The sequence below is a fragment of the Mus pahari genome, chromosome 3 (genome assembly GCF_900095145.1).
Source record: "Mus pahari chromosome 3, PAHARI_EIJ_v1.1, whole genome shotgun sequence".
NCBI classification, from domain to species: domain Eukaryota; kingdom Metazoa; phylum Chordata; class Mammalia; order Rodentia; family Muridae; genus Mus; species Mus pahari.
Window position 1 is genome coordinate 135,360,438 of NC_034592.1, and position 16,919 is coordinate 135,377,356.

The 16,919-nt window shown below is 48.9% G+C and overlaps 1 protein-coding gene across 1 annotated transcript in view; it reads left to right on the forward strand.

Moving 5' to 3' along the window:
- The window catches only part of Ttll9 (tubulin tyrosine ligase like 9), a 44,653-nt gene extending 29,413 nt beyond the window's left edge, over positions 1-15,240 (forward strand). The window contains exons 8-15 of the mRNA XM_021194450.1: positions 187-277; positions 1,799-1,839; positions 2,647-2,734; positions 7,747-7,805; positions 8,554-8,750; positions 10,484-10,597; positions 11,139-11,263; positions 14,816-15,240. Of these exons, the coding sequence (XP_021050109.1) occupies positions 187-277; positions 1,799-1,839; positions 2,647-2,734; positions 7,747-7,805; positions 8,554-8,750; positions 10,484-10,597; positions 11,139-11,263; positions 14,816-14,892 (792 nt within the window). The 3' untranslated portion in view covers positions 14,893-15,240. The remainder of the gene's footprint in view (positions 1-186; positions 278-1,798; positions 1,840-2,646; positions 2,735-7,746; positions 7,806-8,553; positions 8,751-10,483; positions 10,598-11,138; positions 11,264-14,815) is intronic.
- Positions 15,241-16,919: the final 1,679 nt, after the last annotated feature.

The following is a 16,919-nucleotide window of genomic DNA, read 5'->3' on the forward strand; positions in this document are numbered from 1 at the left end:
TTCAGACAAGTCATTCCACCTCTCTGTGCTTCAGGTGCGCGTGTGTAAAATGGAAATTGCATTAGTTCTTACCTTAGAGACTCGACGTAAGGATCCAATCAGATGTCCCAGGGAGAGTGCCTGACCTGGCATCCAGGACACAGGGCACTCTTGGTGTGCGTTACTATTTGGTGTTCTCACAACCAGGACACAAGGAGTTCTGATGACCAGAAAGATGACCTCCCGGTGGAGAACTACGTGGCTCAGCGTTACGTGGAAAATCCCTACTTAATAGGAGGTGAGATGGCTGAGTCGTCCCCTGCCCTCTGAGCACTGAGGCAACAGGGCAGTCAGCAAGGGCTGGGCCTGTCATCGGGCCTGAAATGAAACAGAACACTCCTGCCTATAGCTGTTACTCTGCAGTCACCCCAGCTTAGTCTGCTTTTCCCACTCCCACTGGGTTCCAGAACATTCTCCTTGGAAAGCCAGTTTATGCATGCATGTATGCGTGCCTCCAGAGAGCTTCTTGGTGGCAGCCACTGTCCTGGGCTGCATTCTTAGAGCTTGTGTTCCGTATGAGCGGGCAGAAGCAAGCCACGTAAGGAGTCTTACTGCAGCCAAGCTAATGACACTTGCCTCTCTCATAATGCCCTCCTTGTCCCCTGGCAATGACCTTTGTAGCGGCAGCCTCTGGGTCTCTTCTCTTTTTCCCCTCCCTCATCAATTCTGTGTCCCCAACCAAGTCTCTTGGGACTCTCCTAGCAACTCCCTACCAGTGTGCCTCAGATTTGAAACTGCTCCTGAGTCTGGCCTACCCTACATCTTCTCCACCTGAGCCATCTCCTCTCCCAGGTTGCTAAGCCAGGGTCTGGGAAGTGTCTGTGTGTATCTGGTGCTTTCTGGCCACTGCCTTTTATTCTTTTTTTTTTTTTTTTTAATCGAGACAGGGTTTCTCTGTATATATTCTTTTTTTTAATTGTGTTTATTATTCTAATTATGTGTAGGTGCCTGTGTCTGTGCGTGAGTGTGTGCAGGTGCCTGCAGGGGCAGGAGGGATCTGCTCTCTTGGAGCTGGAGTTAGGTGTAAGCCACCTGATGGGTGTGGCCTTGTGGGAGAACAGTACACTCTTAACCACGGAGCTGTCTCTCCACCCCCACTTCTGTTGATCATCACCAAGCTCAAATCAGCTTAAAGCTGTCTGTCTGGCCACCTCTCTTTCCTCTGTCCATCTGTCCCATTTCTAAGCTGCTGTGGTCTCCCCACCTGGATGGCTGTAATGGTCTCACTGGTGCATCGCTGCCCCAGCCCCTTAGACTCCACACCAACCTAGCGGTGAGGAGCATCGACTCCTGCCAGTGGCTTCTTACAGTTTGTAGAACAAATCCCAAAGACTGCTTGGAGACTTGGCCCTGTCTACATCACTGCTCTCATCTACACATGGCCTGGACCCTGCCACCTGCCTCGGTTTCCTTTCTTTCCCCTCCCCTGGGCTCACGGCCTTTGCCCATCTGGGTCAAGGTCCAACCAGAAGGCCTCACCTGGCCTGGGCTGGGCCTATACCTGTCTATGTATCTGTTAATCAGTCTCCACCTCTCATAGGGCCTTCCTGGGCCACTAACCTCCAGCTTTGCCCCAACACTGTCCCCCCCCCAACCATCTCCCTGTGCCTGGTGTAGCTGTCTCCCTGTGCCCGGTGTAGCTGTGCTTGGCACTTCAAACAGGCAGACCCTTGCCTGTCTGACCATCTACGGCCTGAAACCTAGCCTACTGTCTGATAGCCAGTTAGTATTCTTTACACTAATCTGTTCTTTCCCATAGGTCGCAAATTTGACCTGCGCGTCTACGTGCTGGTGATGTCGGTGAGTCTCTCAGGCTGGGCCTCCTGTGAGCCTAGGGGCATGGAGGGACAAGGCTGTTGAGGGGCATGTTCCTAGTGTTACATCCTAACTTCCCATGTCTGCAGCTGCATCCCTCCCATCTCTCATTCGGTCCTTCAGGAAACTACAGCAAACATGTACTGAGCACCTACTGAGCACCAGGTCCCAGCACTCAGCCCCACTCACTCCATCGTAACAACCCAGTGAGGTCCTCCGTTATTAGCCACGTTTTACAGATGAGAATGGAAGCATAGAGGTTAACCCAGAGTGCTCGGGAGCCTGGGGTAGGAGGATCTGGCCAACCTGGTCTCCATAGTGAGTTCCGTGCCCATTACGTAGGGTGACCCTGTCTCAAAAAAGTAAAAGCAAAAACACATCAGAGAGGTCACACAGCAGGTAAATAGCTAAACTGGGATTCAAATTCAGCTGAACTCTAGATGCTGCTGCATCCCCTCACCCATTTATCTATCATTCATTCATTCATTCATTCACTCACTCACTCACTCACTCATTCACTCACCATGTGTTCAGACCTTCTGCTGTACACACCACTCCACACTGTCTCAGGCTCAGCCCGTCCTTCAGGACCTTGAGGTCCTGCTGGGTGTGTCATGTGTAGTAGTGGACCCTTCATTAGGGAAGGAAGGGGTGGGGTCACAGGGTGGCAATACAGGGAATGAGGCCACTATTGAGAGCAGGCAGGGCCTCTTGGGTAAGACAGGTGAGATAATCGGTGCCATGGAAACACTCTGAGCTTCGGTTTCCTTTTCTCTCCCTCATCCCCAACAGTACATCCCTCTGCGGGCATGGCTGTACCGTGATGGCTTTGCCAGGTTCTCCAACACCCGATTCACACTGAATAGCATCGATGACCAATGTATCCTCCCATTGGTACTCCTCCCGGTGGCACTCCTCTTGGTCCTCAGTCCCCTCCTCTAGCCAGTCCCCCCTCCCTCCCTCTGCAAACTTCACCACCAGAAGGATACTTGCCAAGTCCCCTGGACAGGACCAGCCCAGCCCTTTCTCTCTGAGGGTTCCCAGGCTCTCAGGAAGTGGATCTGCTCAGGGTAGCACCCCTCAGATGTCCCTGATGGATGGTGGTCTTCATGGGTACCCAGCGGTGGGGTTTACCCATGGTCATAGGAGCACACAGGTTGAGCTTTGCAGAACCCCTGCACCCTTCTCCCACATCTTCCCAGGGCTCAGCTTCCACATTCACTCAAACACAGTTCCTTCTTCACCATCCAACTGGCAGACGCCAAAGCTCAGATACCACACTGTCCTGGCAAAGCTGCGGGAGAAGGGTGGTGTGACCAGCAGGAGTGTAAGGTAGTACAACCCTCTGAAGGAGCTGATGAATAGCTACCAAGAGCCAGACACACATCCCTTCTGATCCAGCAAGCCCCTTTGGTGTGCATGCACACAACATGGGAAGGAATAAGCTTAAAGACTGCATATGGCATGCCCATGATGGAGAGAGAGCAAAACCTAGGAAACAAGACATGAGGTGCATTTGTACAGTGGGGTACTATGCGGCTGTTAGGTGGGATGCGGGAACCTGTTCTAGACACTGATGGAAAACAGTCGCTAAGAAAAAAAAATACAACAGCGAAAGGGATATTCCCATTCGGGCCAAACTATGTCTATGTTTTCTGTATTTATTCATAGACATCTCTGAATGATAGACAAAAAACTGAATCAGGGCTGAGAGTGTGGCTCAGTGGTAGAGCCCTTGCCTTATAAGCAAGGCCACAGATTTGATCCCAGCCCTGGTGGGGGGAGGAGAAGGAAGGAAAGAAGGAAGGAAGGAAGGAAGGAAGGAAGGAAGGAAGGAAGGAAGGAAGGAAGGAAGGAAGGGAAGAAAAACTAGACATAGAAACTGTCTTACGGAGGAAAGGTGAGTGGAAAGGAGATTATATACACACATACACACACATACACATGTGTGTGTTACATTTTCACTTTTGAGCCAGGTTAATATATGGTCTACAAAACATATACACATATTTTTTTGTAAATAAAAAAGACTGGGTATGATAAAGTAAATACTTTACTGGGTATGTAAATAAAAAGACTTGACACATGGCACAAGCCTGTAGTCTCAGCATGTTAGGGCCTAGAACAGGAGGATTATGACTTTGGAGCCACTCAGGGCTTTAGAGTAAGATCCTGTGTTTAAAAAAAAAAAAATCAGGACTGAGCTAATGGGTTGCCTTCCCAGCATGCACAAAGCCTTGGTCTGCATCCCCATCACCCCAGACAGACCGTGAAAGCACAAGCCTGTGATCCTAGCACTTGGAAGGTAGAAGCAGAAGGCTCAGCAGTTCAAGGCCACTCTCAGCTGTAGAGTGAGTTGGGGCCAGCCTGGGATACATAAGAATCCAGCCTTGGCCACAATATAACCAATTTGATTTTTCAAGACAGGGTTTCTCTGTATAGCCCTGGCTGTCCTGGAACTCACTCTGTAGACCAGGCAGGCTGGCCTCAAACTCAGAAATCCGCCTGCCTCTGCCTCCCAAGTGCTGGGATTAAAGGCATGCGCCACCACTGCCCAGCCAAATAGGCAGTTTTTGTTTTTGTTTTGAACATTTAGGCCTGCTCTTCAAAGGAGAGGGAGGAACATTCCAGGCCTACTGGGAGGAGGAGCCAACTGGCAGGACTTCCTGGGGTGGGGTGAGGGTGGGAGTGGGGGCAGCACTCAGCAGACATTCCAACCCTGCTTTGGGCCAGCCTTCTCTCTCTGTCACTATTTCATCTTTCATTTTAAGGATGTGCCTGAAGTGACACACTTGCATTGCCTGCCCCTAAGACAGGGTGTGGGTCCTCCTACACACAAAAATCCTCACAAGCTATTTCCCTTGTTTTCGCCCTACAGTATGTTAATTCTATCCTGCAGTTCTAACAAGCATTTGTCACATGCATGCCATCAACTTAATTTAGTCTGTTTGTTCTGCTGCCTTTAATTTTAGTAAAATTAAGTAACACACGCAAAAGACACAGAGAGCACTGTCTGCCAGAGTGCCTCTTCAGTGAATGCCACTCCAGCCTGCTGGCCCAGCCCTGTGTATCCTGAGGACACACTGAACAAACAGCGCCCTTCCAGGACCCCAGCGAGGCTCCACGCACTAAATATGCACACTAAGAGACTGTACCACGCTTGTAAATGGTTTTCAATTTCTTAAAGTTAAAATACACCGAAAGGACTACAGAGGCTCCCTGTGTGTCTGGGGGCCTCCCCTGGCTGGGAGCGCCCCTGCTCCCCTAGGCTGGCTGCCAGCCCTACTGATGCAGCCTGTCTCCTGCAGAGAGTGCTGGGACTGCGAGCACTCTCCACTGTGTCCAGAGGTGGGTGGTTGGTTGGCTTTTAAGATGGGGGTCTCACCATGTAGCCCTGGATGGCCTAATACTCAACTTGTAGACCAGGCTGGCCCTGAACTCACAGAGATTTACCATCCTGAGTGCTGGAATTAAACCTAAGTGCCACCATGACTGGCCATTCCCAGAACTTGTTTCCCCTATGGCTTCTGGACATCAAACTCTGGGACATCAAACACTTCATGACTAAGCTATCGCCGCCACCCTGAACATATCAATCTTTAAATTGATATGTTTAAAAATATTTAAATAATATTTTTTTTGGTCACAAACCAAGAAATGCAATGACCTTAACTGGTATATGTAATATATAGTTCATATGCAACAATTTAAGCATGTATATACATATAGACACAAATAGGACACACTCAGGCCTGAGTGTGGGGGCAGGGGGACTGAATTCTAAGACAGGAGTGGCATGGTGCTGACTAAGTACATGGAGGGGCTGAGATGCAGAACACCCTGACAAGAAGGTGTCTAAAGGAGACAAGGGCCGTGTAGGGGATTGATATGCTAACAATCCCATTTCCACTCTTTCCCCCCAAAGAGATAATAAATTTTACATTTATTGCTAGATATGCTAAAATATACTGTCTCCCTAGGATTTGTTTACCCTTTCTTTTTTCCCTTCCCTCCCTCGGAATCCTCCCACAGAGCCCCGCCCCCTGCTCTTTCTCGAATTCATGGCTGCTTCTTTCGTTAATTGCTGTTACCGATTTCCACTCTTTAAAAGCTTGTTTTGTTTAGGAAGCAGTGTAAAAGGCCACTCATCAGTCATTAACTTATTAACTTTGAAAACACAGAGGATCCAGAACTGGGGAGGAAAAAAAAAACCGCTCAATCTAACAAAAATAACAAAATGGCCTGAGGCAGTGCTCACCAGGTAAAGGTGTGGGGCACACCCCCCCACACTAATAATAATAGTAACTATTATTATTATTTTATTTTTATAAAATTGCTACAGCACAAAAGATTTTGATTTTTGATAAAATCCAATTTATCTATTTCTTCTGTTGTTTGTGCTTTGGTGACATAGCTAAGGGACTCTGCCCAACTGAAATGACAATGACTTACCCCTGAATACTTTTAAGAATTTTTAGTTTTGTCTCTTGTAAGAAAATTTTGCAATGTGTCTGAAGCTGATTTTGTCTGTAGTGTGAGGAAGGGTCTGTGCATCTCCTCAGGTGGTCCAAGCAGTTTTACATTTGGTTGCTCGGTGCTCCTTCCCTGTTTGTGGGTAGGATGCCCATTTCTCTGTGAATTACCTTGGGATCTTTTTGGAAAGCATTTAGCACAAAACAGAAGGGCCCTTTTCCTGTTCCGTGGTTGGTCATGTGTTCTCTCTTCCAAAACAGAGAATTAAAAACAAACCTCTCAGATAAACAGGAGAAAGAAAGAAAAAAAAAAAAAAAAGAGCCTTTGAAGAATTCTAAAGATGACAACTAGAAAATTCACATGAACAGATCTCTCATCTTCCAGGAAGCTGGAACTGCCCTGCCCTGCTCCATGTGCCAAGGACAGGCAGAAATGTGCTGCAGGGGAATTAGACTCAGGCAAGGGGCCAGGCACCTCCCCCTCCCCAGCCCACAAATATTCTAATTAGGTCCTGGGGTGCTAGGTCATCTCCTGTGATTTGGGGATCCACAATGCATAGTCCTGAAAGAGATGCCCAGAAAGGGGTTCTGAGTGACTGTGACTGTCCTTTCTGAGTCTCACCCACCTATGACGTGGGGATTATTCCGGAGCAAATGAGATGGCACTGGAGAAGTATTTTGTGGGGCACCCAAAAGGCACTCCATCTAATCCCTCAAATAGCCCTGGGAAGCCACTGTGTGTGGGTGTGTGCTCCCGGCCAACAGGCTGGTACCTTAGGTTTCTATTGCTGTGATGAAACACCATGACCAAAAGCAAATTGGGGAGGAAAGGGCTAATTCGGTCTAAACTTCCACACTGTGGTCGGTCCATCACCAAATGAAGTCAGGACAGGAACCTGGAGGCAGGAGCTGATGCAGAGGCCATGGGAGGATGCTGCTTACTGGTTTGCTCTCCATCGCTTGCTCAGCCTGCTTTCTTATAGAACCCAGGACCACCAGCCCAGAGATGGTCACTAAGTGATCCATTGATCACTAAGAAAATGCCCAACAGCTGGATCTTATGGAAGCATTTTCTCAATTGAGGTTCCCTCCTTGCAGATAACTCTTAGCTTTTTTCAAGTTGACATTAAGACTAGCCAGAACACCTGGTAAACAGGTTCTAAGAGATCACCCAGATCCTCCAGGAATCCACAGCCCCTAAGATGCATCCAGAATTTGCACCCAGGCCCATCTGACTGCAAAGCCCATGTATGTGAACATTGGCTGGTTTTGTTTTGTTTTGCTTTTGTTTTTGTTTTTGTTTTGTTTTTGCTTTCCCTGTCAACTCCCAAGCCAGGGTCTCAGTTCAGTCCTTGGGGCAGCAGGGCCTATGGCTGCCCCTCTCTGTCCACACTAGCCCTTGACTACCAACCTCTGCCAGATGTTCACCTCACCAACGTTGCCGTGCAGAAGACATCGCCCGACTACCACCCAAAAAAGGTGAGGAAGCTGTCCACCTTCCCTCCTCCTGGGCCAAGTGGGGAGGGACAACAGAGCGACATGGAACCCAAGATAGACCACAGTTTACCAGAGAGGGAAGGACCACCCTTTCCCATCTGCAGCGCTAAGGCAAGGCTAGAGTGGGGAGCCACTTGGCATGAACCTCAATATTTGAATATCAGATTAATGTACCTCCTAAACAAAATGTGATCTATCTTCATATCTTAGGTGTCTCTAACTGGTCAACCAACCTATCAGCCGGTAAACAGATATTCTGCCTACCAATCATCAATCTAGCTATAAATCTCTATCTATCTATCTATCATCAGTTTATCATATCTACCTACCTACTTATCATCAATCCATATGATAGCCTGAAAGTCGGTACAACTATAGAATTCTCAGACTTCTCAGCATTAAGGGCCAAGCCAGGGGCGTGGATGAGTGTGAACTTACCTCACACAATCCTAGGAACAGAAGCTTACTGGTTGCCTTTCCACCCTAAGAGGTTACCAGTGAAGACCAGGAGAAGCCGCCTGTGTGGGTCATGGGCCAGACACAGCCTGTCTTCTTAGCTATGTAGATGTTCACTCCAGAGAGAGGGGCATACCCAAATTTCCTAATCCCAGGGCTCAGGTGGAGCCCTTCTGCCAGGCTTGAGGGACCCTATGCATGGGTTCATTCAAGAACCATCAGGTGGGCTCCAGTGAACTCGGCCCCTCTCCCAACCCAACTGCCTGGGCCTCAGGGTTGCAAGTGGATGCTTCAGCGCTTCAGGCAGTACCTGGCATCCAAGCATGGTCCTAAGGCCGTGGAGACGCTCTTCAGTGACATGGACAATATCTTCATCAAGAGCCTGCAGAGCGTCCAGAAGGTGATCATCAGTGATAAGCACTGCTTTGAGCTCTATGGCTATGACATCCTCATTGACCAGGACCTCAAGCCGTAAGTGGGCGGTGGCCCAGAGAGCCGGGGTGGGGTGAGGGTCACGATTGCCTACACACTCCAGTGCAGACCACCATGGCTTGAATCCCAGCTCTGCTGTTTCCTATCTGTGTAAATTCAGACATGCTTCCTTTTCCTGTGTTTCAGTTTACCAGTCTGTAAATTGGGTTTGACTATGTCTTTCTTTAAGGGATTGTTAAAAAAGGATAAATGAGATCGAATCGGTGCAGACCTCTTCTAAAGGGATCTCTACCAATTGTAACTGAATCAATGTTGGAAGACCTTTCTTGAGGAGTCTTATTTCTATTCACAGATAGGCCATGATAAACAGGGGGGGGAGGGGTGTGTGTGTGAGAGAGACAGAGACAGAGACACAGATACAGACACACACACACACACACACACACACACACACACACACACACACACAGAGACAGACAGACAGACAGACAGACAGACAGACAGACAGACAGACAGACAGACAGACAGAGTGTAATTCTACCCAAGTCTAACTGGGGGAACCAATGGGTTTAAGTGAGGTTACTTTGCTCTTGGGAGCATGGCTAAGTTGTTTCAAGAGAATGGGAACTCACAGGCAAAAGGTGGCAGAGAGATTTCCTGTCTCAGGGGGAGGCCATGGAACCCTTGTCCCCACTCTGACTTGCAAACAGAGATAGCTGGGGGATAGCACGTCACAGCACCCCTCTGGCACCTATCTTCTGCCTCCCCCCCCTTTCCTCCCCTCACTCCCCTCCCCTCCCCAACCCAGGCTGAGCACCAGGCTGCAGTGCTAGTGTAATCCTTGTTATTCCTCAGCACCCAGGAGTCTCCCCAGTAACTTCAGCCATCTGCAGAAAGAGGCCCCCCAGACCGGAGCCAACTCAGCAACTCTGGGGTGTATGAGCATCTAGATTTAGAAGGTGTTTTTATAGGCTTTGTGTCCAGTTAGCAAAACAGCAGCAATAGGCTTGTGCCCTTCTCACTATGGGGTTTTGTCCTGCCTGGCAGTATCAAACCCAGGTTCCCTCCTTGGAGCAGGCCTTGGATCCAACTGAAAAATAATTGTGACCCATGGGGCCTCTGTTGTGCCGGTGGGCACACCTTATGTGGTATGCGGATGCCCCTAGTGTTTTGTACCTACAGGGGAGCAGACTGGTAACAATTCCCTCCACCAGCCCGCACCACACCGTGCCTTCAGCCCCACAAGTGCCAGCCTTCAAGGAGGGAGCATCCAGGCCCAGTCTAGCTTCTCCACGTCCTGCAACCAGAGTGCAGTGTCCCCAGCCATAGGGTCTAGTTGTCTAGTCCTGCCATGCAGCAATAGCAGTGTAGTAGCCTGGCCAAGCGCGTGGGCAGGTAACCCACCCCAGCACCACGATCTTACTCACTGATCTTACAGCGTCCCGGAGTTTCGTTTCTGCCCACGTGGGGTAACTTTCTTCCAGCTCTTTCACTGCTGTCTCTTAATGCTCACAGACATGGGGTGCTGTAGGATTTTTCTGCATCACTCTGCTGGGTATCACCATCATCCAACCACAGCACTTAGAGCTGTGCTGAGCCCTTGCACCCTGTGTGGGATTATTTCCAATCCCCACTTGGGTGTGTTTGCACATCTTTTGGGTGTTTTTCTAAGCCGTGAGACGCTTGGGCTTGCCCTACGTGGTGAAACCTCTTGGCAGAAGGTAGACAAGATCCCTGACAGCCCTCCCCACGTTCTCCCGTGCCCTCCCCAGGTGGCTCCTGGAAGTCAATGCATCTCCTTCACTGACGGCCAGCAGCCAGGAGGACTATGAACTCAAGACCTGTCTGCTGGAGGATACCCTGCACGTGGTGGACATGGAGGCCAGGTAGGGCCCCGTCTGTGCCCTACATGGGGCAGATGGACGCTTGCCAAGGGAAGAGGCCCCAGAAGCTTGAGATTCAGATTTCATAGATGGAGAAACTGAGACGTTCACAGGCCCAAGAGCTCAGTGTAGCTGGATCTCCTCAAAGCTTCCTGACTGGGACCCTGAGCCGGTCACTTCCCTCTCTGAGGTTCTTTTTGGTTTCCTTGTCTGTAGAGTAGAGAGCGTCATAACTCCCCTGGGGCTGTTGGAGAAACTCAGAGATAACTGTTAAATACCTGGCTCACAGCGTTCACTAAGGGGCTGCTTACCCCTAACTCCAAGACCTAGGAAGCACAGAGGGCCAGCTTCAGGAGTGGGTGAATCCCTGACGGGGAGGGGCAGATTTGAAAGCACACACTACCAATCGGACGCACATTACCAACGGGAGGAGTAGGAGGAAATGAACGTGACCCCACTGCAGATCTGCCACTTGGTTTTGGTGGGACAGGTCCTGTCTTTGAGCCTCACTGACAGCATGTTATCTCCCCCTCTGCATCCCCAGGCTCACAGGAAAGGAGAAGAGAGTAGGGGGCTTCGACCTCATGTGGAATGATGGCCCTGTCAGCCGAGAGGAGGGGCCTTCTGACCTATCAGGAATGGGGAACTTTGTGACCAACACTCACCTAGGTACGCTGAACCAGACAGGAAGTGAGTGGGACAGAAACATAGGAAGTGGAGGGGGGCTGGGGCTGCATGGCAGAGCCGTGAGATCCTATGAATCCAGCCTTCAATCATTCCAGCTGAGTGACTTGGGTGAGCAACTTGACCTCTCTGTTCATCCATAACATAAAGATGAGTCGTGTCTTACAGGTGTCATGTCCAACCTGCAGCCTGGGGACCAAATGCAACTAAGGGTGGCATTGAATGTGGCCCAACAGAAAATCATATACTCACTTAAAACGGTTACGAGATTTTTATTCAAGTTGTGTGTGTGTGTGTGTGTGTGTCTAACTTTTTGCTCACTTCTCAAGTGTGAACTTTGTAGATGACAATGTCTGGTCACAACATCAAACGGTTGGACGCTCCTAGTAGGACCTTGCCTGTTATAGTGAGAAATTTCTGAGTTTCTGGAGGGGGGTTTCAAGGTTCAGGTGGAGAACAAATTATCATGAGAAAAGTTAAAGGCTGTAGGACTCTGCAAGGTAGTATGTGAAATGTGAAAAAATTCCCCCGATTATAGAAATTCACACTCATTGTAGAATATTTGAAAACTAAAGAAGGAAAATTTAAAACACATCCAGACACAACCATCATTAACAATCTGGTGTTTCCTTCCAGTTTTAAAAAATGCATATATTCATATTTTTGTAAATCTGGCACCAGACTGGCATTTGGAGTTCCACTTTCCACGTGGCTTCCCTCCCTCCGTTCAGGAATACAAAGAACTTCCCATGGGAAGCATGTGTTGTTTATGTGTATTACTGGAGTACGTGATAGCTTCTGTGATTGCCCCACGAACGAATGAACGAATGATGAAATTATCCCCAAAGCTTGCACAGACCACAGAAGGCTGTTGTAGAGATGGGCCAGCCTGAACCCTAACCCCTGAATTCTGGTCTTTAGTCTCCTCATCTCAAGAGTTACAGAGTGCTTACAGCACAGCTGCAGAGCATTTCAGCCCACGTGTGTGCCAGCATTTAGCAAGCCGATTTCTTACCATTGGGCATTTGGTGTGATCTCATTGTTTTTTTTTGTTTTTGTTTTTTTTTACTTTTCTAAATAACCCTGTGATGAGCCACCTCTCCTGTGAAATCCACTGGAGTTGGCGATTTGCTTCTGGCTCCCTGGAAGTGGAGTCACTGAGCAGAAGGGGTAGGCTTACTAGAAAGAGGCCCAAGCCTCTTAGTGAATTCATTATTATTTTAATTCCATTGATTACTAAAGAGGCTTCAGTTTTTAATTTGCATTTCCTCTTTTGTAAGCCGTCCCGGCTTTGGACTGATTTCTCTTTAATAGTAGATCACTTTTATAAAGGACCATGAACCAGTTCTCACAGGAAGTTGACGTTTTTGTCGGTGTGGTGGTGGTGGTGGTGGGGTTTAGGCAGGTTTTTGTGTAGCCTACGCTTCCTTTAACTCGCTGTGTAGTCAGAGTGGTCGTGAATTGCTGATCCTCCTGTTTCTACTTCCTGAGCTAACATGCCAGGTTTTTTTTCCTCCCTCCCTCCCTCCCTCCCTCTCTCCCTTCCTTCCTCCCCCCCCCTTTTCTTTCTTTCTTCTTTTTGAGACAAAGCCCACTATGTACCTCCAGATGTCCTGAAACTATATAGCCTAGGCTGGCCTTAGACTCACAGAGATCCACCTGTTTCTGCCTCCACAGTGCTGGGATTAAAGGTGTATGCTGCTGTGCCCGGCCTGTACCTGGTTTTCTCTGGGTTGCCTATAGTTTTTTTTTTTTTTTTTTTTTTTTTTCTACATTTGTAAAGACACAACATTAATGGCTGAAGAGATGGTCCCTGTCCCATCCTGATCCATCAAACGTAAACATTTTCCTAAGTTTCTCATTTGTTGTTTTTCATTTTGTTTTGTGATTCCTTTTAAAACTTTTCTTGGGCCACAGGGTCTCACTGTGTAGCTCTGGATGGCCTAGAACTTACTATGTAGATCAGTCTGACTTTGAACTCACAGAGATCCACCTGCTTCTGTTCTTTTATGGTTTGGTATACTCTAAAGAGTTTAGTATGAGTTAGGACTAGGCATGGCTGCACACAACAAACCCTAATACTTTAAGTAGAATGGGGCTGACCTGGCCAGGCCGAGGACCACAGACTTGTAAACCCAGCCACTAGGGAGGCTGAGGGATAAATCTCACAAGTTGCCTGTACTAGAGTGGGTTCAAGGCCAGTCTAACTTAGTAAAACCCTGTCTCAAAGAGTGCTTGTCTGATATTCACAAGCCTGGGCGGGGGGGGGGGGGCAGGGGGCGTCTCAGGCCACACGTGTTCAGTGTGGTCGAGGAGACTGACACAGTAGGTTTGAGATGCTTAGGTGACTCTTCTCTTGTCTTCTTGCCACACTCAGCAGGTCTGGTGAATGCTCAGGTTGTCTCCTGGTTGCAAGATGGGTTGCTCCAACAGCAGATACTGAACTCTGAAAAAACGTAGATGCCTGTGGGAATGAAGATCTGGCTGATTTGCAGCCACTCAGATAGGCCAGGAGGACCACTTCTGTAGAACTCTCTAGAATCGCTTTCGAGTTTTCTGGTTTTGTGTTTGGTGTGAGAGGAGCTATTTTGGGAGCAGGCAGGGGAAGAAGGCTGATGATTGAGGACAAGTAAGAAATGTGTTCAGGGTCACTGGGTGAAAGGTTAGCAAAAAATCCGGTGATGAATCTGGAACTCCAGGAAAGGGTTTGCACTGGACCTGAAGATTTGGCATGAGGAGAGAGCCGAAGCATTAGAGCAGGTTCCCTGGAATCACTATGGAAAATGTCAAGGATGCACGGGGCAGAGTACAGAGGCCTTGACATCTGGGGCAGCCTTGGAGGCAAGGGTGGAATTGGGGTTCCTCAGAAGGATTCTCCAGGTCAATCCTTGTGCCCATGGAGTGTCACCTCATTCCAGTAGTACTCATAAGTGTTATAAAATGTGCCTGGCTAAGATTAAAGATCTGGCTAAGATTGTCTCAAGAACCAGCTCTGAGACCAAGCAGGGAACAGGCTGCCTGGTGAGTGTGCAGGCAGAGGCAGCCGTTTGGCATGGAGATGGACTTCCTGGACGTGCTGGGTAGGAGGTGTTAAGTTAGCACTTACTAGGCATTGGGCACTGCTGGCTTTTGTGTTTTCACTGAGCAAAACCAAGGGCAATGTCATCTGAAGAAGCAGCTGAATGTGACCCTGGCTCCACACAACCTCGGGTCAACTTCCAATTCTGCTACTCCTGCAGCTTGGGGTATATGGCACTCTGAGTTTGCTGGCCCAGCAAGCTCATCTGGGGCCAGTATGGGCCAGTGCCTGAAGCAGCAGGTGAGCTCTCAGTTAGCTTAGGCATTTGCTGACCTCTGACCTCCTTCTGCAAGGTGGGTGGTGCCATCCTGAGAAAGCGGAAACTCAGAGGTGAGATGAGACCAGCCCAGCACAGGAGTAGGCCACCCATGGCCACACAATTCCTGCTGCCCACATCTTGTACCAGCTAGTACAAGGGTATACAGGCCACCGCAACCAACGCCTCATATTCTTTCTAGGCTGCGTCAATGATCGGAAGGAGCAGCTGAGACAGCTGTTCCGATCCCTTCAAGTGCAGAAGAAAGCCCCTAGCTGACCCCCAGCCAGAAGAAATGAGGCCCTGGCAGGTGCCGCCCTGGCCTCTGGCAGAGGGATTCCAGCACAGCGCACCAGGCTTCACCTCCCTCCAGCTTGGCAGCTGTTTCACTGGACAGGCACCCTCAGCTTGTACTTGGACCAGACTCCCTGGACTCCCCACTCCATCCCTGTGCATCTTTGAACCAGGAACAGCCAATCTTTGGAACTGGGTGGGCTTATCCTTGACAGATTGGCAACTGGGCCGAAAGAGGCCAAGCAGCAAGTTCCACCACTCAGAGAGCACATCTAATACCACGTCTAATAAAGCGCAGGCTTAGAGCCTCTCAGCACTGTGGCTTGAGATGCTGCTGACATTTTGATGTCTCTCTAATCATGGGTCCTCTGGGCTAAGAAACTTGTCTTTAAGCAATACTTGCAAAGTAAATAAGTTTAGATTATCCACTTTTAGAAATGTCCACTGGAGGTCTGGGATAGTGCCAAGCCCCAAATGTATGGTGTCCTCTGCCATGTGAAAACCACAGAGCTAGGGCCTCCTGTGTCTCAGCCAGAAATGAGAACTGGGTAGGCAGCGCTGCTTAGCCAGGGTCCCTGGGAAAACCCACCTCCCATTTGGGGCTTTTGAGTTTAAAACCAGAAAGCAAAGCTCCAGTTGACAGGCAAGATCACATAAGCCTGGGCTGGAAGGCAACTTATGCCATGAAGAAGGGGCCTCCAGGGAGCCCAAGCAGCTCTCCCTACCTTCTGGGTCATCTTTGCCCATAAATGCAAACCTGGCTACCTAAAGTAAGCCCGAAGGGAAGTCTGGGAAAGAAGCACCAGCAAATTAAGAAGTGAACTGGCCATGGGAGACTGGTAGCTAAGCCACTCTGGGTCTGCTCCCCGAGACCAGGGGTTTTCCAAACCCACAACCCCCAAGCATAGACTTGAGGTTCTTGCTTCCAGAACATAGAACCAATGTGCACTTTGGCTTGGCGCCCTGGCAGGCAGGAGAAATCCCAGTGGAGAAATGATGTGCCCCGCAAACCCACCAAGTAGCTGCCATCAAAGTGAATTGTTAGGTTTGCATCTTATTCACATGGTTTGGGAGTTCGGAGCTTATAAAAGAGTTGGGGAAACAGTATCATCTCCCCTTTCGCCCTGCAGTTTGTTCTTCAGGGACGACACAGCCTCTACCTACAGTGAGTAGGTCACACATTGCTCAGCCCTTGCTCAAGGTTCAAGCACCTCCTTCATCCTGAGCTAAGTTGCTGCCTCTGAAGCTGTGGTCTTCAACAACTAGAGCCCAGTGCAGTGGCCTGGTCTAACCTGGGCCTACCATGGGAATGCCTGTAAACCCAAGGAAACAAACCTTCAGGCACAGACCTTATTTGCCTTACACGCTTGTCTTGATCAACACATTTTTAAATATTCCTTGAAGGCATCAGTAATATTCAAAATATTTAGCTTATTTCTAATTTCTAGTTTTTTTCCTATTTTTTGAGACAGGGCCCATCCTGGAACTTCCTCGGTAGATCAGGCTGGCCTTGAACACATACAATGTGTATTACAATTGGAAATAAGACATTTCCACCTACCTCTGCCTCCCAAGTGCTGGGATTAAAGGTGTATGCCACCATATCTGACCAGCTCATTTTTATAGATTTGTATGGGTGTTCTGTGTGTATGTACATGTGTGTACATGTACCGTGTATGCCTGTGGAGATTAGAAAGTATCCATTTCCTAGAACTGGAGTTACAGATGGTTATAAGATAGTATGTGGGGCTGGGAACTTAATTTGGTCTTCTGAAAATGGCAAGTGCTCTTAAACCCAGAGCCACCTCTCCACCCCTTTCATGAAACTTACAATATTTTACACCAGCTCGTTTCTGATAAGCAGCGAGGATAACAGATAGTGGTCTCTTGTCTATTCCTGATGTTACATACTTTTTAAGGCAAGGACTACCCCCATTTCTTAGGTAGCACTCTAATAGAAGGGTGGTGCCTTGGTGATGGACAGAATGAGGCGGGCAACAACTCAAGAGCTA